At 44.1% G+C, this 25,616-nt stretch overlaps 1 protein-coding gene across 4 annotated transcripts; it reads left to right on the top strand.

The window, feature by feature from the left end:
* Positions 1–1,362: 1,362 nt before the first annotated feature.
* Positions 1,363–24,098, top strand: LOC310635354 (uncharacterized protein). 4 transcript variants are annotated; one of them, XM_083354201.1, is made up of 3 exons: positions 1,363–1,392; positions 18,026–18,192; positions 21,408–24,098. In XM_083354201.1, the coding sequence occupies exon 3, from the start codon at positions 21,753–21,755 to the stop codon at positions 23,307–23,309; it is 1,557 nt and encodes a 518-aa protein (XP_083210327.1). In that variant the 5' UTR covers positions 1,363–1,392; positions 18,026–18,192; positions 21,408–21,752; the 3' UTR covers positions 23,310–24,098. The 4 variants fall into 4 exon arrangements, with proteins under 4 accessions (XP_083210327.1, XP_083210326.1, XP_083210328.1 ...); XM_083354200.1 differs by lacking the exon at positions 1,363–1,392 and adding an exon at positions 3,285–3,344 and having other exon boundaries at positions 18,022–18,192; XM_083354202.1 differs by lacking the exons at positions 1,363–1,392; positions 18,026–18,192 and adding an exon at positions 3,298–3,344.
* Positions 24,099–25,616: the final 1,518 nt, after the last annotated feature.

The following is a 25,616-nucleotide window of genomic DNA, read 5'->3' on the forward strand; positions in this document are numbered from 1 at the left end:
TTAATTTCTCTGTTTTGTACATTACTTTAAAATTTTCAAATTAAAGGTATGCATTTCCAACAAAGACTAGCAAATTTTCATAGTTCTTTGCATGTACTTTTACAACCCTTTGAAGGTGCAGGTGCAGAAATGATGGGCAGCTGTAAATGAAGCCAGAATAGGTTTCTTAAAAACAGATGATGCCGGACAAACATTATTGCCATTATTGTTGAAGTAACTAAATTAGTAGATTTGTGAAATGTTGTAGAGATAATATATTTGGACTTCAGCAAGATATTTGACAAGATAGACCACAACTTACTTCTTGGTAAGACAGAATGATGTGGGATAAACAGAAGAAGCACCAGGTGGACTCGCAATTGACTGACGAACCACACTCGGGGTGTCCCTCAATAGAACTACATCTACATGGAGAAGCATGCAGTGGGGTACCTCAAGGTTCGGTCTTGGGCCTAGTACTCTTCAAAATCTTTGTAAATGATCTACAGTAGGGGATAGAAGGGGAACTTATGAAATTTGCAGAGGACACCAAGTTGCGGGGGAAGAGCCAATACTTTAGAAGAATGGCTCAAGATCCAGAAGGATCTTAACACATTTGAGCATTTGGCCAACAATGGTGAATAAAATAAGGTCCTACACTTAGGTAGGAGAAATCAAATGTACTGGTAACAAACACGTAGTATGTGGCTCAACAGTAGGAAATGTGAGAGAAATCTGGGTGTCCTAGTACAGAGGTCACCAACATTTGTTGGTTGGTGGACTGGAGGAAAAGGGAGGGAAAGTATTTTATATGCATACATGCGCACGTGTGTACACGGGGCCACAAGCATGTATGGGCCACAAACTGGTCAGGGCTAGCAGCCACGTGATACTCACTAGCCCTGCCCAGTTCTTGCATGGCACAGCACTTTGTTTCTGCTGCCCGTGGCAAGGTAGCAGCCCGTTTTGTGCCCCGTGGCACAGCGGCACCCACAGTGTGATGGTGGCCCATTTCTGCACCCCATGGCATGGCCCCATCCATTTCTGTGCCTTGCAGCACTGTGATGGCCCCTTTTTGCACCCCGTGGTGCTGTGGTGCCCTGTTTTCATGCCCCACAGCGTGGCAGCAGGTTCCGCTTTCACGCCCCAAAGCGCTGCAGCATCCAGTTTTTGCACCCCAAGAGGCCACGCAGAGGGATTGTGTCAAGACAAAAATTAATGGTACTGCTTCACACTATGCTCGTGAGACCACACTTAGAATACTGAATCCAGTTTTGGTCACCACAATACAGAAAAGATGTTAAGCGAGGACTACCCACCTTTCATTCATCACCACCCTTCTTCATGCTGCAGTGGATGGGGAGGAGGCCAAGGTGCAGTAGGGAGTCTCTGGATGTTTTTCCTTTTAGAGAGGTAGTGAACTGCAGGGGTGAAGGTGCTGTTGCTGAGTGGAGACACCCAAATTCCAGCCCCTCCTCAGCCATGAAAGGTCCTTCAGGCTCAGCCTCACTTGGTAGACCAGCCCAAGGAAACAGTCCCACAGGAAGACCGAAACATTTTATTTTAAATGGAGACGGAAGGTAATAAGAAAACCTGGCAAGTTGGTTGTGTTATACCTGCCTCCCCCAAAGGTCTTATGCTGCTGTGAATTAGGTAGGCCTTTGTCTGAGCTTGTTTGTAAAATTATTTTCTTTGTTTTCTACATTACTTTAAAAATTTCAAATTAAAAAAGGTATGCATTTCCAACAAAGACTATGGCAACTTTTCATAGTTTTTTGCATGTACTTTTACAACCCTTTGAAATGTCTCCATGGGAGCTTTATGTTTCTTTTGCCGTATATAGGTGTGGAAAATAACTAGAAGTAGGAAGGACATTTAAAAATAAATATATATATACTTTTAGTATTATCATTATCATATTATCATTTTATATTTTATAATTATCATTTTATAATCAGTTGCCCGAGTAGATGCTTTGAGTATATGGGGAAAAATACAAGCCTCAAGCAGAAGGAGGGGGAGAACAGGAGTTAAAATAGGGGCCAAGTATGAGTCACCATCTAGGAGTTTTTAAGTACCTTCTGGTGCCTGGTATCCCTACTTGATCTGACAGGTGTAGAAGATGGGAGAGATCTCTCCTCTAGAATTGATAAGCATGTACATATATGGTCTGAGTAAACAGGATAGTAGGGGAGGGATCTTATTCGTTATAATGTAAGCAAACAGGGGCAGAGATAATGTATTCTGTTTAGGCAGTTCTTATAGATTGTAACCTCCAAAGCCTAAGCCAACGGGGCCATGGGGGAGGGAATGGGGCGTCGTGATAGGATGTATAATAATATGTGATTTTGGAATTTGGGGGTGTGGTTTAGTGCTTGGCTACATTGCATTGTTTGCCTGCCTGAATCCACCACGCTTTGCAAACCGTTACTTATTAGACTTTGTTGTGAAGTCTAATAAATTTCTTTTCTATTTGCAACTCAGAGTGGATTTCAATTTGTGTCTAACAAAGGCAGTCAACCCCTAGTTCTAAGGCCCCCTTTTTCTAGGCTCTGCTCCCTCTTTGCCTCTCCCTCTCCATTAGCTTTGTTCTAAAGGAGACTTCTCTGCAAGAGAATTTATGGAAGCATTTAGCATTTAGCAGACTTAAAATTTCTTCCTTCACAAGTGAAACAGACACTGGGCACGTTTGGACACAGCCTGGCCTGGATGAAGAAAACGCCCTCCCTTGGGTTTTACTTTTAAAAAGCTAAGTAGGTTCAAGCTTCCATTTTCAAGCTTCTCTCTCTTGCAAAACTAAGTGTTCGTGAGTTGTCCCACACGGCACCCCCCAAGAGAAATAACTGGCTAGAGGAGTCTTCACAGATCCTTAAGGGAGGTGTGCTAGACTTCTGTATGGATATAGTTCCCCCCCTCCTTCTTTCCTTTGGTGTAGCTCTTCTTGCATGGGAAGCTTCTTGCTCTGTTCCTATGGTGATGGGTGAATCCTCGGGAGGCCAGAAAGAACAATAGGGATAATTATCATGGGGAAAGTCTATCGATGCGATCCCTGAGTCGAAAACCACTTGACGTCACATAATCAATAAAAATGAATCTGGCAACTTTCTTAGGTAGAGACGGAGCAACGTGATTTTCAGCTTTATGTCACTAGATGGCGCACTACTGATAGGTTAGAGTCGCTAGACCACTCTCACTGTAACTGAGGCGAACCGAGTTGAAACGTTCGATTCTTAGATTCCTAGAGAGGATGTGGAGGGAAGGAGAACATCAGCAAAGGAACTTCCTCTTCCGGCTCTCCGCTGGGAGGATGGAGGAGGTGAGGTTAGTTCTCCTGGTCTTCCCAGGGTGGAAACAGCAGCTGAAAGGTGAGTTGAGGGCAGATGCTGGAGAGGCCGGGAGCAAGCAGGGCTGTTTGGGTTTCCCTGGGTTGTAAAAGCAGAGAAGCAACGAGATTGAAACATGTCAGCTGCTACACATTCCTTCCCTCCCCAGATTTTATTTCCCTGGTGGTGCAAGCATTAAAACGGGTGCCTGCGTTTTTCTCCGTGTTGGGAGATTTAAAAAGTCTCCATCGTATTAGGGTTGGCTCCTTGTGATTTTATGGACATGTTCCTTTCTTGGCAACAATTTGGAACTGATCTGCCAGTGCTGTCTTCCCGAATTTTGTTTTTACTTCCATATCTAGGAAACAAATGAAGGATTTCCTGCTGGTGTGCTCTCCATGTATTAGCCTGGCACATCTCTGCATGATTCAAAACTTTTTTTTTGAAATAGTAATGGCGCTCGTTTGGCATGTTCGGTTTTATAGGTAATCCTCACTTATCGCCTACCATTCAGTCTTCAAAGTTTCATTGGTGCTGAAAAAGAGGACTTGCAAATATTCCTCAAAGTTTTGGCCATTGCAGTTATTTAGGGGTGGCACTGGCTTCCATTTACGAGGGTTGCGTTGTCCCACAGTCACGAAACTTCCATTTGGAACATTCACAACTGGTTTCCAACAAACAAAATCAATTGGAAATTGACAGGAAGTTGCAAGTCACAGTCATGTTACATTGCAGTGAGCAGACCATGGTGATTCACTTAATGACCACAGCCAGAATAGATGTTGTAAATTGACATACAGTGAGGAAAAAAGTATTTGATCCCATGCTGATTTTGTACGTTTGCCCACTGACAAAGGAATGATCAGTCTATAATTTTAATGGTAGGTTTATTTTAACAGAGAGAGACAGAATAACAACAAAAAAATCCAGAAAAAGACATTTCAAAAAAGTTATAAATTGATTTGCATTTTAATGAGTGAAATAAGTATTGGGCCCCTTTGCAAAACATGACTTAGTACTTGGTGGCAAAACCCTTGTTGGCAATCACAGAGGTCAGACATTTCTTGTAGTTGGCCACCAGGTTTGCACACATCTCAGAAGGGATTTTGTCCCACTTCTCTTTGCAGATCCTCTCCAAGTCATTAAGCTTTCAAGGTTGACATGTGGCAGCTTGAACCTTCAGCTCCCTCAAGAGATTGTCTATGGGATTAAAGTCTGGAGACTGCCTAGGCCACTCCAGGACCTTAATATGCTTCTTCTTTAGCCACTCTTTTGTTGCCTTGGCCGTGTGTTTTGGGTCATTGTCATACTGGAATACCCATCAATGACCCATTTTCAATGCCCTGGCTAAGGGGAGGAGGTTCTCACCCAAGATTTGACTGTACATGGCCCCATCCATCGTCCCTTTGTTGCAGTGAAGTTGTCCTGTCCCCTTAGGAGAAAAACACCCCCAAAGCATAATGTTTCCACCTCAATGTTTGACAGTGGGGATGGTGTTCTTGGGGTCATAGGCACCGTTCCTCCTCCTCCAACACAGAGAGTTGAGTCGATGCCAAAGAGCTCAATTTTGATCTCATCTGAGCTCAACACTTTCACACAGTTCTCCTCTAAATCATTCAGATGTTTATTGGCAAACTTCAGATGGGCCTGTACGTGTGCTTTCTTGAGCAGGGGGACCTTGCGGGCACTGCAGGATTTCACTCCTTCATGGCGTAGTGTGTTACCAATTGTTTTCTTGGTGAATATGGTCCCAGCTGCCTTGAGATCACTGACAAGATCCTCCCATGTAGTTCTGGGCTGATTCCTTACCGTTCTCATGATCATTGAAACTCCACGAGGTGAGATCTTTCATGGAGCCCCAGACCGAGGCATATTGACAGTTATTTTGTGTTTCTTCCATTTGCAAATAATCGCACCAACCGTTGTCATCTTCTCACCCAGCTGCTTGGCGATAGTGTTGTAGGCCCTTCCAGCCTTGTATAGGTCTACAATCTTGTCCCTGACATCCTTGGACAGTTCTGTGGTCTTCACCATGGTGGAAAGTTTGGAATCTGATTGATTGATTGCTTCTGTGGAGAGGTGTTTTTTTATACACGTAACCCTATAAGAGAGTGCTCCTAACCTCAGCACGTTTCCTTGTATAGAATTCTCCTGGGAACCCCAAATCTTGCTGATTGATAGGGGATCAAATACCTATCTTAGTCATTAAAATGCAAATCAGATTATAACTTTTTTAAAATGTGTTTTTCTTGATTGTTTTGTTTTTACTCTGTCTCTCACTATTAAACCTACCATTAAAATTATAGACTGATCATTTCTTTGTCAGTGGGCAAAAGAACAAAATCATCAGGTGATCAAATATTTTTCCCCTCACTATAGTTAAGGGATTCATACTTAACAATCACACCATTTATGAATGGACTTGCCAGTCCCAATGGCTTTCGGTAAGTGAGGACTACCTGAATTGGAATGTCATCAGTGTGGTTCTGGACAACATTTCTTCCCTTTATCTTATTTGGAGTGGTTGACTTCTATAGGAAAATTAGGTCCTTTAAATCTAGCCAAAGATTTTGGGATCATTTCATCAATTAACACCCCCCATCCATCGCTTTAAAATTATGCCACAAAATGTGAGTGTACCCACATATATGTGTATATGTATACTCTGTCCCCAGCACTTCCAGATATATTTCATGATAACTGTTTGGAATTGTATTAACTCATGACTGACCCAAGTCAATAAGTAAATGTCATAACTGAATGGGTATTTGAATCTGAATCTTACTAGACATGTATATTGAAAATGAACCATAATTAATGTATATTTGCTTTTAACTCAAATACTTTGGCCACCTAATGAGAAGGAAGGACTCACTGGAGAAGAGCCTAATGCTGGGAAAGATTGAGGGCAATAGAAGAAGGGGACGACAGAGAATGAGGTGGCTGGATGGAGTCACTGAAGCAGTAGGCATGAGCTTAAATGGACTCCAGAAGATGGTAGAGGATAGAAAGGCCTGGAGGAACGTTGTCCATAGGGTCGCGATGGGTCGGACACGACTTCGCAGCTAACAACAACAACAACAACAATGCTTTTGGATCTGGTTTTTTTCAAATGTGCAGCCATTTTATAAAGCATAATTAAACTAACCTTTTATGTGAATCTTACAGGCAACACAATGCCAAAGAGAAGACTCTGGAGAAATGAGAATGACAATCACCATTAAAATGCAAAGCAAACCAAGACAGCAATCAAAATCTTATTAGTTCCTCTGGAAAACCCCAAAACTCTTCTTCTTCCTCAGCAAGTGACAGACAAGGAAGAGAAAACCAGGAAAAGAGTTTTGAGCTAGACTAAATAGAGTATACAGAAGAGAGATATCAAAATATCAAGGGGGATCATTTTGTAGTTCACAAAAAGAGGGAAACCTCTGGAATTTCATTGGAAGAAATAGGTCACTTGGACCGTAATGCAGGCCTCGCCCTTTGAGCAAGGAAACAGCTTGAATCAAACCTCCATCCAACAAGGGATTCAGAGTGTTTTTGAGGTCCTTGAGAATCCAAGAACATCAGTGGTGGAAAACATACAGAAATCTGCCTATTGTGTGAAAAGCACAGATACCAGTGCTCCCAATGCAGCAAAAGCTTTGGACAAAACAGCTCACATGTGGAGAACTCACACTGTGGAGAAACCATTTGAGTGTCTGGCTTGTGGGAAAGGTTTCAGTCAGAATTCTTATCTGATAATACACCAGAGGATTCACACAGGAGAGAAACCATATGAGTGTTCAGATTGTGGGAAATGTTTCACTCATAATTCGAGCCTGATGAAACACAAGAGGACTTACACAGGAGAAAAACCCTTTCAATGTCCTGATTGTGGGAAAACTTTCAGTTATAATTCCGACCTGATGATACACCAGAGGACTCACACAGGAGAGAAACCCTTTGAATGTCCTGTCTGTGGTAAAGGTTTCAGTCAGAATTCCAGCCTTGTGAAGCACCAGAGGACTCACACAGGAGAGAAACCCTTTGAATGTCCTGTCTGTGGTAAAAGTTTCAGTCAGAATTCCAGCCTTGTGAAGCACCAGAGGACTCACACAGGAGAGAAATCTTTTGAATGTCCTGTCTGTGGTAAAACTTTCAGTTATAATTCCGACCTGGTGATTCACCAGAGGACTCACACAGGAGAGAAACCCTTTGAATGTCCTGATTGTGGGAAAGGTTTTAGTCGCACTTCTAACTTGGTGATACACCAGAGGACTCATACAGGAGAGAAACCCTTTGGATGTCCTGATTGTGAGAAAAGTTTTAGTCGCATTTTTAACTTAGTGGTACACCAGAGGACTCACACAGGAGAGAAACCATATGACTGTCAAGATTGTGGAAAACGTTTCAGTCATAATTCGAGCCTGATGAAACACAAGAGGACTCACAAAGGAGAAAAACCATATGAGTGTCAAGATTGTGGGAAATGTTTCAGTCATAATTTGAGCTTGATGAAACACAAGAGGACTTACACAGGAGAAAAACCCTTTCAATGCCCTGATTGTGGGAAAACGTTCATTTATAATTCTGACCTGGTGAAACACCAGAGGACTCACACAGGAGAGAAACCCTTTGAATGTCCTGTCTGTGGGAAAAGTTTCAGTCAGAATTCCAGCCTGGTGAAACACCAGAGAACTCACACAGGAGAGAAACCCTTTGAATGTCCTGTCTGTGGTAAAAGTTTCAGTCAGAGTTCCAACCTGGTGATACACCAGAGGACTCACACAGGAGAGAAACCCTTTGAATGTCCTGATTGTGGGAAAAGTTTCAGTCAGAATTTTAGCCTTGTGAACCACCAGAGGATTCACACAGGAGAAAAGCCCTTTAAATGTCCTGACTGTGGGAAAAGTTTCACTCATAATTCTGACCTGAGGAAACACCAGAGGATTCACACAGGAGAAAAACCCTTTAAGTGTCCTGACTGTGGGAAAAGTTTCTCTCATAATTCTGACCTAAGGAAACACCAGAGGATTCACACAGGAGAAAAACCATTTAAATGTCCTGACTGTGGGAAAAGTTTCACTCATAATTCTGACCTAAGGAAACACCAGAGGATTCACACCAGAGAGAAACCCTTTGAATGTTGCAGTTGTTATTCTGAACTGGTGAAAAACCAGAGGACTCACACGGGGGAGAAACCTTACAATGTCCAGTCTGTGGCTTTTATTTCAGAGAAAGATCATCCCTTACTGCACACAAAGAAATCCACATGAGCCCAAATTAAACGATTTTAGAGAAGGCTTGAATTTCATTTGTGATATCTCATTGAAAGTGTAGGCGAGAAATTGACTATTTGAATTTTGGCCTGACTTTTTTTATTCAAACATGTCTCAGGATTAGACTTGTAAGTGGAGAGAAAAGGAAAGTGGAAAAAGGCTAAGTACCAGTTTCTGGTTATCAACAGCAGTTACTGGATATTTCCTTTTCCAGAAGTGGTAGAATTCCTCAAAAAGGTTTGTAAGGTTTTACACTTAGCCTCACAATTGCCCCAACATTACTCAGGAATTTAAAAGAGCAAAAGGAACTCCTGAGCCAAGGTTTCAACAACCAAAGATCTTTTATTTTGATCAAAATAGAGTTGGGTGGCCACATCTCTCTTTGTGGCTGGTAGAGAGATGAAGGCAACAACCAGGAAAGATGTCTTCCACCTTTTATACCAGGGCTTTTCAACCAGTGGTACGGGTACCACCTGTGCTACATTGGCAGCTAGCTGGTGGTACGTGACCATCCTAGAAAAGTGGTAGCGGGGGAGGAGATGGCTGGAGCTGCAGGGCTGTCAGAGTTCAGCGGAAGTGCCAGGATCAGCTCCAGCTGGAGCTCGGCACTAATCCTGGCACTTCTGCTGAGCCCAGAAGAAGCACCGATCAGCTGGAATGTTGCAGCATCTCCAGGGTCTTGTGATTTACATTAGGGCTTTTCAACCTTTTCACATATTGTACCACTTTTAGGACATGACAATATTTGAGTACCACCAGTGCTTAGCAAGATGTCAAAAACCTGATGACTAAAAAAAGGGGGGAGAGGAGTTTGGGTTTTACTGATTAGATTCATTTGTTGTTATAGAAATTGCTACTTTATAATATGGAAAAGTAAAAAGTTGAGGTTCAATGTTAATGCTTCCTTTTACTGCAACAGAGGAACACTGTTCTTTTTCCCTTCTTGTGCTGTACCAGTATGCATTCAGCTGCTCCATTTTATATCAAGTTTAGGAATTAAGAACTGGGTTAATGTATTCAGCATTTACAAGGTTAATACAGCACCCTAGCAGGATTGTATGTAAGAATATATAGCATTTACAGGGTTAAAAGTTATTTCCTCAAGGGATGCCTTATGGGAATTGTAGTCTAACTGTTTAGTGAATACCATGCTTACCTAGTTAAGTGGGTGGAGTTTAAAGTTTTATGGCAGGACTTCCGGCCTTTGTCTTTGTACTATCTCTCTGGTTGAACCCTGGCATGGCTGGGGATGTCAAGCTCCATTTTCAACATGTAACTATGCTCAGGATGAAAAGTTCATCATTTTTTACCTAATGAGATGGGTCCAAATTACAACCTTGCATTCTGGATGGACCTTTGCTGCAACCGTGAGTTATTGACATTGGACGCATGTGAAATAAAGTGATTCCCATTTCATTTGAGTTTATTCTGGCTGATTCAAGTGGGATTAGCAATCACATCTCTACTTGAGACGGAACAGTAAAAAAATGATGCAATTATTTCCATTCTAAAAATATGGCACGTTTCCTCATTTAGCTGCAGTTAAAAAGGAGATGATTAATTAGCCATTCTCCAGCTGGCTCTGCAAGAGGCAGAGTCGCACTTCTATGATTTGTACCTCTATGAACTGTTGTCTCTTCCTGTCTTCTCGTGGAGACCAGCTTGAAAAGCCTGTTTAAATCTTACTGCCTCATTTGCCATTGAGTTTCTAGGCAGCGTTTGAAAATGATTTGGAGAATTGCCTCCCCTTCTTTCCTCTGCCTGGAAAAACCTGCACATTTGAAATGCAAATGAGTTTTCTGTTTGCTCACAGAGATTTGCTTTGAATGTTTACAAGTGTTTCTAAAGAACAGACGTGTGTATCTGTATGTCAGCTTGCAATTTGCAAAGGGAGACTGTTTGCAATCTCCAAGCCTTGTGTAATCAAATGCAGGGAATAATTGCTCTCCGAAGAAAGCCTTCATGTGTGATCAAATTCCCCTGCCTGCCTTCTCCAAAGGGAAACCGCTTTTCCACCCAATTTCACTGGGAAGATCAGAGATAACACTCTCTGTTGCAAACCCAATTTGTGTTTAAAGCAGTATTTTTACTCAGAGGAGAATGTTTTAGTTTGCTAAAGTCCTTTTGTTTAAAAGACTACTGAGAGTGGGTAGCCTGACCCTCCTGCTTGCTTAATTCAACATTCGTCTTTCTCCAGCCTCTCTGGCTCAGCCATAAAAGAGCAATAAAACAATTGCCTTGGTAACAACAACTGGTGGGAGAAAGCCACTGCTAGCTTCTACACCACCCCTCCCTTCTGACTTAATGGAATGTAGTGGGACAAGACAGCCCTAGTTTCAAAACAGGCAGCGACCCCTGGCACCCTCTGGCAGAAAGTGCCTGAATTACAAGCATTTAACATTAAACTGCTTGTGGTCCTGGAACATCATAAGAAGCCCATACATGGCGGCCTTGTTCTGTTCCAGCCTACGACCGGCCCTGTTTGAATGTCAGGGACAATCCCTTTTTATAATCAACAGGCTGGAAAAAACCTCCCACACCTTCCCCTTTTATCAGCAGTCCCAAGGCGTGGCTTCTCATTGCCTTCTCCCGAGTTGCCTCATTGCCTTCTGCTTTTCTGCTCTACTAGATTTTCTCCTGCTCCTAGCATCCCTGAACAGAGCCAGCTGTGGATCATCTTCCAGTCCCTCATGCTCACACGGTTAAGTCTGAACAAGATGGGAGGGGCCAGGCTGAGAGTCCTGCTGTGCATCAGACCCTTCCTCTGACACCAAAGGCTCTCCAAACCCCTCCTCCTCCTCTTCAGAATCGTCTGACTCAGCTACCGGAACCACAGGCTGACGCTCAATCACAACACTATCCCGCACTGTAGGGTCTTTCCCCCGGGTCTGCTGATCCAGATGCGGTCGGGATAGGAATTGTTCTTCGAAGGCAGACACCAAAGCAGGAGCATGAACGGTGGTCGTATCTTCCCAGGTGAACTCCTTGGGTCTGTAGCCTTTCCATTCGATTAGGTACTGGAAATGACCTTTCAGCCAACGGGAGTCCCTGATGCTGGTGACCTCGTACTCGGGGGTGCTGTCATCACAATGTTCTGGTGGGGGAGGTTCTGTTTGGCGGAGTGGACATGCTGGTTGCTCGGGGACCAACAGAGACTGATGAAAGACCGGATGCACACACAGGGAACGTGGCAGAGTTAAGCGATAGGCGACCGGATTGATGACAGCCTCGACTGGGAACAGTCCTAAATATCGGTGGTCTAACTTCTTAGCTGGCCGGGTTGACAGTAGGTTCCTGGTGGACAGCCAGACCCGATCTCCCACCAATAGTGGAGGCGTATCCTGCCTCAACCCATCAGCAAACCTTTTGTAATTGGCCTTGGCCTTCTCTGTCGCCGCACCAATCAATGGATCGCCTGTAACTCTGCCGTGTAGTTGTCCGCTGCTGGCTCCGGTGAGTCTAACAGGGAAAGGGGGGAAAACCAGGGGTGATAGCCCACATTGGCCATTGAATGGTGTCATCTGTGTGGAGGTGTGCTGCGAGTTGTTGAATGCAAACTCAGCTATGGCCAAATACTCCACCTGATTGTTTTGCTGCTGATTGAAATAGCAGCACAGATATTGCTCCAGAATTCCGATGACCTCGGTTCCCCCATCAGTTTGGGGATGATATGCGGACAAGAGGCAAATCTTGGAAATCCAACGCATGCATTAACTCCTGCCAGAAACGGGCTGTAAATCGTATCTATCAGATACAATTCTATCATGGAGGCCGTGTACCCGAAACACCTGCTGAATGAACATACGACTAGAGCCTTGGTGGAGCAGTGGGCTAATGCCTCCTTAAGTAACACCAGCTGCCTGCAATTATTGCAGGTTCACATCCCACCAGGCTCAAGGTTGACTCAGCCTTCCATCCTTCCAAGGTAGGTAAAATGAGGACCCAGATTGTTGGGGGCAATAAGCTGACTTTGTAATAATGCCACTTGGGGGGGGGGAAGCCCTAATAAGCAGGCATATATATAGAATGAAGGCTATTGCTAAGAACATTTGATTTGGGCTTAGATTGTAAGCCGCCCTGAATCTTCGGAGAAGGGCGGGATATAAATGGGATTAAAATAAAATAAAAATAAATAAATAGTGGTGCGGGCTGACGGAAAACCACAACATGGAATGAAATGCGCCATCTTAGTCAGCATGTCCACCACCACAAACACTGTCGTAAAACCAGAAGATGGGGTAAATCTGTCAGAAAGTCCATGGACACAGCCCCCCAGGGTCTTTTAGGTGTCAGCAAGGGCTGCAGTAATCCGGGCAGGGCCCCTGTTGCTGACTTGGCCTGCCTACACAGGATACAGGAAGTGACATAGGCCTGGACGTCGTGTTGGACTCGGGGCCACCAGAAGGTATGGGAGACCAAGTTCAGGGTCTTAAACAGGCCAAAATGCCCCGCCACCGGGTTATCGTGACACTGGCTGAGGATGAGTCCCCTGAGTGGCCCTCCCGGAACATAGAACCGGGCACGATAAAATAAGAGTCCATCTGTGACTGTCCATGGAGAATCTGGCCCCACCTCCTCCTTCCGCTGAGCCACTTACACATCCTGCTGCTGTGTCTCCCAGATCTGAGCCCATATATCTATCGGCTCCTGCACTGCAGCAAAAGACTCGATGGGGAGCACTGTCCTGGGCAAAACCTTGTCTTCCACTCGGAAATATTTGGGCTTCCTGGACAGAGCATCCACTCTTTGATTGCGACCGCTGGGTATGTACTTGACTCAGAAATTGAACCTTGCAAAGAAAAGAGACCACCAAATCTGGCATTGGTTCAATTTCCGAGCAGTCTGCAGCCTTTCCAGATTCTTATGATCCATCTCCGTCTCGCTGAACACATCAGCAAATTCAGTCAGTTCAGAAGGCAAGGAAACTCCTGGGGAACTCTCCATCTGGCCGGCACAGATATGGTGGGTGTAGTCCATGCACTGCAAGCTTGGGAAGGTGACCAAGTTCTGTGACCAATAGATCTGTGGGTCATGCGTCCGGAGCCACGCCAGTCCCAAGACCACGGGGAAATGCAGATCTGAGGTAATATAGAACTGTATGGCCTCCTCATGGGAACTGATGGCCATACATAATGGTTGCATGGCAGCCTTAATTGGCCCAGACAGGAGCACTCGACCATTGATAGTCTCCACTAACATGGGCAGTTCCACCGGGCACTGGGGAACAGCCCATTTGGCCACAAATGCTGAGTCCATAAAATTTGTGGTGGCCCCAGAGTCAAGGCATGGACTGAAATCCCCTTCAGCTTGCCGGGGAGCATCAGACATGCCTCCAATATCAGATGCCGTGGAGATCCACAGGCAGCATCAGAAAGACGTCACCTTTTAGATCAGGCTCGGGGCATTTCCCAACAGAGGAGTAGGGGGCTTTCTCAGGGCAGACTCGGTCACAGACGACCATTGTTGCTTCTTTGGGCAAAGGGCAGCCAAATGCACAGGGTCCCCACAGTAAAAACACAACCCCCCCGAACGTCGCCTCTTCATTTCTGCCACCGATAGACGAGGCCTGGCAGCACCTAGCTCCATTGGCTCCTCCCTTTGAACTGGGGTCTCACGCACAACAAGAGCCGCAGGGGTCTCTGGGGTGGCACGGCGACTTCTTCGCTGCTGCAGCCGAGCGTCGATCTGCAGACAGATGGATCAGCCCATTGAGGTCTGAGGGAATATCAACATGGGCCAGCTCATTCAACATCTCCGACAACCCATCCTGGAAAGCGTCCACAAGCACAGCCTCATTCCAGTCTGAATATCCTGGCTAAGCAGCCAAAAATCGCTGATATAGCTCTGTAGGGGGCATCGGCCTTGCCTCAGAGCTTTCAGGCATCGGGTAGCAATTTGCATCTTTATGGGGTCCTCATACATCAGACGCATATGATTACAAAACCCCACAAAGTTGTCCAACAATGGACTAGGTTGAGCCAGCAGAGGTGTGCCCCAACGAGCTGCATCACCAGAAAGAAGGCTTAACACAAACCCCACCTTATCCCGGTCAGTGGGGAAATCAGCTGCTCTCACGCTGATAAATAGCTGGCATTGTCCCAAGAAAGCAGGAAACATCTCTGGATTGCCATTAAATTTATCCGGCATCGCAACTTGGCATTTTCTCCTGGGTGGTGGTGGTGGTGGTGTAGCATGGACCTGTGCTTGTAATTGAGCCACCTGAGCTGCCAACAAAGCAAGTTGCTGGGTGAGCTGAGCATTCTCAGCACGTAGCTGCTTCATAATAAGGGGTGGGAGGCTGAAGTCAAACTGTTCTGTTCCAGCCTACAACAGGCCCTGTTTGAATGTCAGGGACAACCCCTTTTTATAATACAACCCAACCAAATTTATTTACAAACAAACAAACAAAAGTTAAACGAAAAGTTCAAACAAGACTAAAACCAAAAGGTTAAACAAGAATAACAGACCAGGACTCTAGCAGAAAATCTTCAAACGGTTGCCTTCAGCAACCAGCACCTCCCACACCTTCCCCTTTTATCAGCAGTCCCAAGGCGTGGCTTCTCATTGCCTTCTCCCGAGTTGCCTCATTGCCTTCTGCTTTTCTGCTCTACTAGATTGCCTCCTGCTCCTAGCATCCCTGAACAGCGCCAGCTGTGGATCGTCTTCCAATCCCTCATGCTCACACAGTTGAGTCTGAACAAGATGGGAGGGGGCAGGCTGGGAGTCCTGCTGTGCATCAGACCCTTCCTCTGACACCAAAGGCTCTCCAAACCCCTCCTCCTCCTCCTCTTCAGAATCGTCTGACTCAGCTGCCGGAACCACAGGCTGACGCTGAATCGCAACAGTCCTCTAGTGGCAACCTGCAAAACAACAAGCCTAGATTTATGTTACCTGCAACTGAAGCCTAAAGCAAAGCAACCCTACCCAGTCTTGCCAGTTCTAAACAAGGGAACAAGGAACAAATTGACCTTTGTTAAAGGCACAGTTTCACGGCCTATGGTTGAAGCTCTTAACAAGGGCAGGCAGTTCCTTAGAAATTCCAGACCAGCTTACAACTTGTGGTCCTAAGAAGAAAAAAATTGGCTCACCTTGTGTCCAAGTGAAGGCTAGGGGCAATAACAGGGTTGCATTTGGTCACACAGAACAGCGCACCCCCCCCAGTGGCTGACCTGCAAATAACAGGCTTGCCTCCAAAGAGCGACCCCTAGGGGTCAGAGGGTGAACTTTGTTGAAGTACCCGCTCATGCAAGCAGCACCCCGGTGGCTGCTCTGCAAATAAAAGGCTTGTCCCCAGGCACGTGTAGAGTACCCCCTAGAGGTCGAAGAGTGAACTTCACTGAAGTCGCCACTCATGTAAACAGTGCCCCCTGGTGGCCAAAAGGTGAACTTCCCTGAAGTCTCTAAATATGCAGAAGGTGTTCACTGAATTAGTTAAAATAACTAGGAAGTTTTTTGAACCTGTCCTAGACATGGCGGAGTGCCTTACTGATTTGGAAGATCCGCTTCAAGTAACCGACCTTGGAGAGCTGTTCCAACCAGCCAGCCAAGCAGAACTGCTACATTCAACCAGCCATGGAGAGAAGCTCCAGCTAATTGACCTTGATTTGCAGACAGAAATTGATGCCCAAGCTTTGGTGAGGTCAAAGACAACTCAGAAGCCCTATGACCTGAGGCAACAAAGAAAGCCTACAGAAGCCATGTGAGTGAACCTGATGGAGAAATAGGATGCGTACTGGGAAAAATTAAAGAAACTCTGCCTAGCGCCTAAAGAGGAGCTTTCTCCCGAATGCACCCTTTCATTAAAGGAGTTTTTCCGCAAATGGAAAGACTACGGGTGCTATCTCAAAAGGGTCTAGAAGCAGCTAAGGGATCCAGCCCTTGAAAAAGTAATACAACAACTCAGGCTAAGAAACAAGGACCGTGAGCGTTGCTTAGATAGTAAAAAATGCCTCCCTGAGGGTGAGCTACACATCAAAGGGACGCCAATCGAGAAGGTCGAGGCCGAGGTGTCCCATCATTTGCAAGCGTCATCCCGCTGCTCTAAGGTATCTTCCCACCCCACCAGCGTGTCCGATCAACCTTCCATCTCAGGCGCCTCCCGTCACTCCAAAACATCTCCTCGTCATAGCCACTCATCCCGAGTCCCCAGTGCAGTGCAAGCACAAGTTGATACTGTGGTAGCCGCAGCAGTTTTACATGTTGCAAAGGAAGAGCAGCTGCTAAAGGAAGAAATGGCCAAATCGGAGACCAACACAGCTCTACATGTGGCTAGACAAAAGGAAGAAATGGCCAGACTGGAGGCTAGACAAAAGAAGGAAATGGCCATAGCTCAGGGCAGGCTTGACTTTCTATGGCATCAACGGGAAGCAGAAGAAAGTGTGGCAAGAGTGGAAGCTTTACAGAAGGGACTCCAAGATGCTACCTTCAAGCCCAATTCTAGAAAGCCAGAAGTTGTAAACCCACATGACCATATGCAGGCCTACATTGAAAACCACAGCCTGATTTGATATGAGCAGGCAGGAGCGCCACAGTTGTCCACAAATTCTCTGAGAATCTCCATGACCAGATGTGTCAATTAGCCAGAGAACCGACAGTGGGATTAGGAATCACATCTCTACTTGTGACAGAACACTTCTCCCCCTCACTTTTTCCCCCTTTTCCCTCCCCACTGTGTCCTACTATTTGCTATTGTATTTTTGTATTTTATTCTATAATCTAATGCCTGGCTTTTCAACCTTTTCACCCACTGTACCACTTTTAGGATATGGAAGCGGAAGCGCCAGGATCAGTGTTTCTTCGGGGCTGTCAGGGCTCAGCAAAAGCACCAGGATGAGCACCAGACTCCAACAGAAGCTCGGCACTGATCCCAGTGCTTCTGCTGAGCCCAGAAGAAGCGCCGATCAGCTGGAATGTTGCAGCATCCCAGGGTCTTTCTCACCATGATCCTTCACATCCTTCTGGATAATTCTTCAGCTGGGTACAACAATCATTTCCTCCCTGTTATGCTTCCAGCAAACGATATCCAGATGGCAGATGGTGTTTTTTTCTGGGTGTATTACAGATAGTCCTCACATACCATTCCAGATTATGATGGTATAAAAAAACAGTTTGGCAAACGGTCCTTGCATTCACATTGTCCCCCGATCCTATGATAGCCATTACCATCCTTCCCAACAAGCTTAAGACAAACAAAATCCGTGTAGACAGAAGACAGAAATAAAATCACAAGTAGCAGTCATTTGATGTCTCACTGAATGTCCATGTTGATTCACTTGATGACCAGAATGGAAGTCAGGTCAAAAACCTGTTGCAATAAAATGACTTATCGGGACTCCCATTCATAACTGTGGTCACTAAGCGAGGACTACCCACCTTTCATTCATCACCACCCTTCCTGCAGTGGATGGGGAGGAGACCAAGATGCAGTAAGGAGTCTCTCTGGATGTTTTTTCTTTTAGAGAGCTGGTGAGCTGCAGGGGTGAAGGTGCTGTTGCTGAGTGGAGACACCCGAATTCCAGTCCCTCCTCAGCCATGAAAGGTCCTTCAGGCTCAGCCCCACTTGGTAGACCAGCCCAAAGAAACAGCCCCACAGGAAGACCCAAACATTTTATTTTAAATGGAGACGGAAGGTAATAAGAAAACCTGGCAAGTTTGGTTGTGTTATACCTCCCTCCCCCCAAACATCTTATGCTACTGTGAATTGTTGTTGTTAGCTGCGAAGTCGTGTCTGACCCATTGCGACCCCTTAGACAACATTCCTCCAGGCCTTCCTGTCCTCTACCATCTTCTGGAGTCCATTTAAGCTCACGCCTATTGCTTCAGTGACTCCATCCAGCCACCTCATTCTCTGTCGTCCCCTTCTTCTATTGCCCTCAATCTTTCCCAGCGTTAGGCTCTTCTCCAGTGAGTCCTTCCTTCTTATTAGGTGGCCAAAGTATTTGAGTTTTAGCTTCAGGATCTGGCCTTCTAAAGAGCAGTCAGGGTTGATCTCCTCTAGGACTGATTGGTTTGATCACCTTGCAGTCCAAGGGACTCGCAGGAGTCTTCTCCAGCACCATAGTTCAAAGGCCTCAATTCTTTGGTGCTCAGCCTTTCTTACGCTCCACCTTTCACTGCCATATATTGCAACTGGGAAGACCATAGCCTTGACTATATGCACTTTTGTTGACAGGGTGATGTCTCACTGTCTAGATTTGCCATTTCCTCCCCAGGAGCAAGCGTCTTTTAATTTTTTGGCTACAGTCCCCATCTGCAGTGAATTTTACTGTAAATTAGGGAGGCGTTACTCTGAGCTTGTTTGTAAAATTAATTTTTGTACATTACTTTAAAATTTTCAAATTAAAAAAGGTATGCATTTCCAACAAAGACTATGGCCACCTTTCATAGTTTTTTGCATGTACTTTTACAACCTTTTGAAATGTCCCTTTGGGAACTTTTATGTTTCTTTTGCCGTATATAGGCAGTCACCCCCTCTTTCTAAGGCCCCCCTTTTTTAGGCTCTGCTCCCTCTTTGCCTCTCCCTCTGCATTAGCTTTGTCCTAATGGAAACTTCTGTGCAAGAGAATTTACAGAAGCACTTGGCATTTAGCAGACTTAAAATATCTCCCTTCACAAATAAAACAGACACTGGGCATGTTTGGACACAGCCTGGCTCCCTTGGGGCCTGTGGCCTGTTGATGCTCCCAGGTCCTAAATCCAGGGGAGCCCCAGGAAATCTGCCATAAAGATTTAGGATGTAGATAGGTATGGATCTCTGCTGAGAGCCACACCCCTACAAAAGTGCAGGAATCTATTGATCGGCTTCCAATCTGCAAATTAACACCCTCCAAAATTTTCTGCTCAGGAATAAATCAAGGCTGAATTCTAACTCTGGAAAATAGGAAGATTGCTCCAGCAAGATTCAGGCTACTCTGAATAAATAGGAAATAAATGTTCCATGTTCCATAACTTTATTAATGGAATCAAGCTAGCAGTCTGGCAAAACTAAATGTTCATGAGTTGTCCGGCACCCCACAAGAGGAATAACTGGCTGGAGGAGTCTTCACGGATTCTTAAGGGTGGTGTGCTTGACTTCTGTATGCATATAGTTCTCCCCCCTCCTCCTTTGGTGTAGTTCTTCCTGCATGGGAAGCTTCTTGCTCTGTTCCTGTGGTGATGGGTGAATCCTCGGGAGGTCTGAAACAACAACTTAGGGATAATCATCATGGGGAAAGGCTATCGATGCGATCCCTGGAGTTGAAAGCGACTTGACGTCACATAATCAGTAAAAATGAATCTTGCAACTGCTTTCGGTAGAGACGGAGCAACGTGATTTTCAGCTTTATGTCACTAGATGGCGATAGACCACTCTCACTGCAAGTACAGCATTGGTAACAGGCGAACCGAGTTGAAACATTCGATTCTTAGATTCCTAGAGGGGATGTGGAGGGAAAGAGAACAACAGCAAAGGAACTTCCTCTTCCGGCTCTCCGCTGGGAGGATGGAGGTGGTGAGCTTAGTTCTCTTGGTCTTCCCAGGGTGGAAGCAGCAGCTGAAAGGTGAGCTGAGGACAGGTGGAGGAGAGGCCGGGACAAGTAGGGCTGTTTGGGTTTCCCTGGGTTGTAAAAGCAGAGAAGCAACGAGATGGAAACATGTCAGCTGCTACACATTCCTTCCCAGATTTTATTCCACTGGTGGTGCAAGCATTAAAACGGGTGCCTGCGTTTTTCTCAGTGTTGGGAGATTTAAAAATTCTCCATCATGTTAGGGTTAGCTCCTTGTGATTTATGAACATGTTCTTGGCAACAATTTGGAACTGATCTGCCAATGCTGTTTTTCGGAATTTTGTTTTTACTTCCATATCTAGGAAACAAATGCAGCATTTCCTGGTGGTGTGCCATCCATGTATTAATCTGACACATCTGCATAACCCAGAACTTTTTTTTAAATGGTAATTGGGCCCATTTGGCACGTTCGGTTTTTTAGATTATCCTTACCACTTACCATTCAGTCTTCACACTTTCAATGGTGCTGAAAAAGAGGACTTACAACCAGTCTTCAAAGTTGTGGCCATCCCATTTACTTAGGGGTGGCACTGGCTTGCATTCACAAGGGTTGTGGTGTTCCACAGTCATGGACTTTCCATTTTGAACATTCATAATTGGCTTCCAGCAAACAAAATCAATTGGAAATTGACAGGAAGTTGCAAGTCACAGTCATGTTACATTGCACTAAGCAGACCATGATAATTCACTTAATGACTGCAGCCAGAAAGGATGTTGTAAGTTAACATATTTAAGTGATGTCATACTTAACGATCACACCATTTAGGAATGGACTTGCCAGTCCCAATAGCTTTGGGTAAGTGAGGACTACCTGAATTGGGATGTCATCAGTGTGGTTCTGGACAGTATTTCTTACTTTTTTCTTATTTGGGGCAGTGGACTTCCAAGGACAAAACCGGTCCTTTAAATGTGCCGAGGATCTTGGGATCATTTCATCAGTTACAATCCCCCCAATCACTCTAAAATTAGGCCAAAAAATGTGAGTGTACCCACATATAGGTGTATATGTATAATGTGTCCCCAGCATGTCCAGATATATTTGATGATAACTTTGCAATTCTATTAACTCATGATTCACCCAGGTCAACAAATAAATTTCAAAACTGAATGAGTATTTTAACTTGAGTCACAGTAAATATGCTTTTTGGAAATGAATCATAATAAATGTAAGAGGTTAGATTAGTATTTTGGCATCTTTGCTGTTTATTGTAATGTAAGCTTTTGGATCTGGTTTTTTTCAAATGTTGTGCAGCCATTTTATAAAATATAATTAAACGAACCCTTTTATCTGAATCTTGCAGGCAACAGAATGCCAGAGAGAGCAATCTGGAGAACTGAGAATCAAAAGCAGCATGTGGAAAAAAGGTATCAAAATATAAACGGGGATCTCTTCCAAGTTCAGAAAAAGAGGAAAACATCTGGAAGTCAGTGGGAAGGAAAAGGTCACTTGGACCGTAATGCAGGCCTCACCCTGTGAGGAAGGAAACAGTAGCTGAATTAAAGCTCGATCCAACGAGGGAGTCAAAGTATTTTTAACGTCCTTGAAAATCCAAGAATCTCAGTGGTGGAAAAGATCCTCAGATGTGCCTATTGTAGCAAAAGCACAGATTGTAGATCACAGCTGAATATACACGAGAGGATCCACAATGGAGGAAAGCCATATCAATCCACCCAATACAGAAAAAGCTTTGGTCAGAACAGTTACCTTATGGTTCACAGAAGGACTCACACTAGAGAGGAGCCCTACCAGGGCTCCCAATACGGTAAAAAACAGCGAGCAGGATGAGCTGATAATACACCACAGGACTCATACTCTGGAGAAAAGTTGTGGGAAAACTTTCAATAAGAATTCCAACCTGGTGAGCCACCAGATGACTCACACAGGCGAAAAACCCTTTGAACTTCCTGACTATGAAACAAGTTTCAGTCATAATAAAAGCATGGTAAAACACCAGAGGACTCACACAGGAAAAAAGCAACTTGAATGTCCTATCTGTGGGAAAAGTTTCAGCCGTAATTCCAGCCTGGTGATACACCACAGGACTCACACAGGAGAGAAACCATATCAGTGCCCAGACTGTGGGAAAAGTTTTAGTTGTAATTCTGTCCTGGTGAAACACCAGAGGACTCACACAGAAGAGAAACATTTTGAATGTCTTGACTGTGGGAAAAGATTCAGTCAAAATTCCAGCCTGGTGAGCCACCAGTGGACTCACACAGGAGAGAAACCCTTTGAATGTCGTGACTGTCCAAAAAGGTTCAGTTATAATAACAGCCTAGTGAAACACCAGAGGACTCACACAGGAGAAAACCTAATTGAATGTCCTATCTGTGGGAAAAGTTTCAGTGAGAATTCCAGCTTGGTGAACCACCTGAGGACTCACACAGGAGAGAAACCATATCCGTGTCTGTATTGCGGGAAACATTTCAGTCGGAATTCCAACCTGGTGATACATCAGAGGATTCACACAGGGGAGAAACCCTTTGAATGTCCTGATTGTGGAAAAAGTTTTAGTGATAATTCCAGCCTGGTTAAACACCAGAGGACTCACACAGGAGAAAAACCCTTTGAATGTCCTGTCTGTGGGAAAGGTTTCAGTCAAAATTCCAGTCTGGTGATCCACCAGAGGACACACACTGGAGAGAAACCCTTTGAATGTCCTGAATGTGGGAAAAGTTTCACTCGTAATTCTAGTCTGATGGTACACCAGAGGACTCACACAGGAGAGAAACCCTTTGAATGTCCTATCTGTGGGAAAAGTTTCAGTGAGAATTCCAGCTTGGTGAACCACCAGAGGACTCACACAGGAGAGAAGCCATATCAGTGTCTGGATTGCGGGAAACATTTCAGTCGGAATTCCAACCTGTTGATACATCAGAGGACTCACACAGGGGAGAAACCCTTTGAATGTCCTGATTGTGGGAAAAGTTTTAGTGAGAATTCCAGCCTGGTTAAACACCAGAGGATTCACACAGGAGAAAAACCCTTTGAATGTCCTGTCTGTGGGAAAAGTTTCCGTCAAAATTCCAGTCTGGTGATCCACCAGAGGACACACACTGGAGAGAAACCCTTTGAATGTCCTGTCTTCGGGAAAAGTTTCAGTCAGAATTTGGACATGATGAGCCACCATAGGACTCTCAAAGGAGAGAATCCCAGTGTCTGGTTTGCGGGAAACATTTCAGTCGGAATTCCAACCTGGTGATACATCACAGGACTCACACAGGAGAGAAAACTTTTGAATGTCCTGTTTGTGGGAAAAGTTTTAGTGAGAATTCCAGCCTGGTTAAACACCAGAGGACTCACATCCTTTATTGCACACAAGGAAGTCCATTTGAGGCAAAAGTAGTGGAGTTTATAGAAGGCTTGAATTTCATTTGTGATATGTCAGTGAAAGTGTAGGTGAGGAACTGACTATTTGAATTTGGGGCTGATTCTTTCTAGTGAAACATTTCTCAGGATTAGACTTGTCAATGGAGAGAAAACAATATGGAAAAAATCCTACTACTGGTTTCTTGTTATCAGCAGCAGTTACTGTATATATTTTCCTTTGCTGAAGTTGTGGAATTCCTCAAGGAGTGGCTTTTGGGTGGTAGTTTTGTATATTGATTATTAAATTCCCACATGTGGAGTTTCAGTCTTCTTTTTCTGTCTGTTAATGTTTCATTAGTTTATAGTATACAATACAAATAAAATGCAAAAGTAAATAGCGGGAAAGATAGGGAAGGGGAAAGGAAATGGAAAAGTGAGGGAAGGGAACAACAAAAAAAAGAAGGCATTGACTTGTGACTTCCTTTGGTGCAATAAAATAGAGTATCAACCTCAAACGTCAACTTTTTACTTTTACAAAATAGTATAAACTAGCTATTTTGATAACAACAAATCTATCTAATCAGTAAAGCCCAAAATCAAAATTTCAGTTTTTTCCACCTGAAGCAAAATGTCCAGTAGGATTTCCACGGAGTAATAAAAATATTTGTATTCTTTTCATTGATCAGTACAGTCAATTTAGCCATTTCTGCAAGTTCCATCATTTTCTGCAACCATTTCTCCATGGTAGGAATCGATATAGTCTTCCATTTCTGAGCATAAAGTAATCTTGCTGCTGCCAACATATATAGCATCAAAATTCCATATTTTTTCCAGGATCTTTGTCCATTAGCCCCAATAGAAAGGTCTCTGGTTTTCTTTCTATATCCACTTTAAGAATTTTCTGTATTAACATATGAATCCTGCTCCAATATTTTCTTGCTTTATTATACATCCACCATAAAAAGTCCCCTTTTTATTTATTTATTTATTTTTTTATTTTAATTCCATTTATATCCCGCCCTTCTCCAAAGACTCAGGGCGGCTTACAAGCTTAGCAGTAGCCTTCATTCTATGTATATGCCTGCTTATTAGGGCTTTCACACACACCCCAAGCGGCATTATTACAAAGTCAGCTTATTGCCCCCAACAATCTGGGTTTACATTTCCAACATTCATTTGAAATGCCTTTATACATTTTTGATAACTTATCTGGTGTTAAATACCAACACTACATCATCTTGTAAAAGTTTTCCTTTAATAATAATAATAATAATAATAATAATAATAATAATAAAATAATAATAAAGTTGGAAGGAACCTTGGAGGTCATCTAGTCCAACCCCCTGCTCAGGCAGGAAACCCTATACCCATTTCAGACAAATGGCTGTCCAGTCTCTTCTTTAAAATGTCCAGTGTTGGAGCATTCACAACTTCTGGAGGCAGGTTGTTCCACTGGTTAATTGTTCTAACTGTCAGGAAATTTCTCCTTAGTTCCAGGTGGCTTCTCTCCTTGATTAGTTTCCATCCGTTGCTTCTTCTCCTGCCTTCGGGCGCTTTGGAGAATAGCTTGACTCCCTCTTCTTTGGGGCAGCCCCTGAGATATTGGAACACTATCATGTTACCCCTAGTCCTTTTCATAAAAATACACATACCCAATTCCTGCAACTACCGTATATTTTCTTTAGCAACATTTATAAGAAGAAGAAATTGGAAGGGACTTTGGAGGTCATCTAGTCCAACCCTCTGCTCAGGTTAAGTTATAGTTTAATGTAAATTTCAATCCTTTATTCCATGTATTCTCCCATTGTTCAAGCACTACATTATATCCAAAATTCTTTGGCCACTGAATCACAATCTTTTATTTGTTCATTTTCCAGATTTAGATTCAGTAATATTTTATAAACTTTACCAATAATATGTTCATCACTACAACACAACTCATTTTTAACAAAACTAAATCCATGATTCTTTTTGTCTAGTTTAAATCTTTCTTTCAATTGCATATATGTAAGCCAATGGCAGAAGTGACTTTCTGACTCTTAACTCCTTGGATTTGAGGGGAGGCTCGCCCAAATTAAAAGGTATTATTTTACCATAGATCCATCAATTCGCCCTCATCACCATCTCTTTTCTGAAAAACGCAGTGGCACCTTCGTAGAGAACCTTGTTTTATATTTATTCCAAACTCTCAAAATGGCAC

This window comes from Vipera ursinii (assembly GCF_947247035.1).
Source record: "Vipera ursinii genome assembly, chromosome: 2".
NCBI lineage: Eukaryota > Metazoa > Chordata > Lepidosauria > Squamata > Viperidae > Vipera > Vipera ursinii.

What these genes read in the sequence shown, in the direction of transcription:
- LOC310635354 (XM_083354201.1), top strand. Translation starts at nt 21,753, where the DNA reads ATGGAGGAAAGCCATATCAATCCACCCAATACAGAAAAAGCTTTGGTC.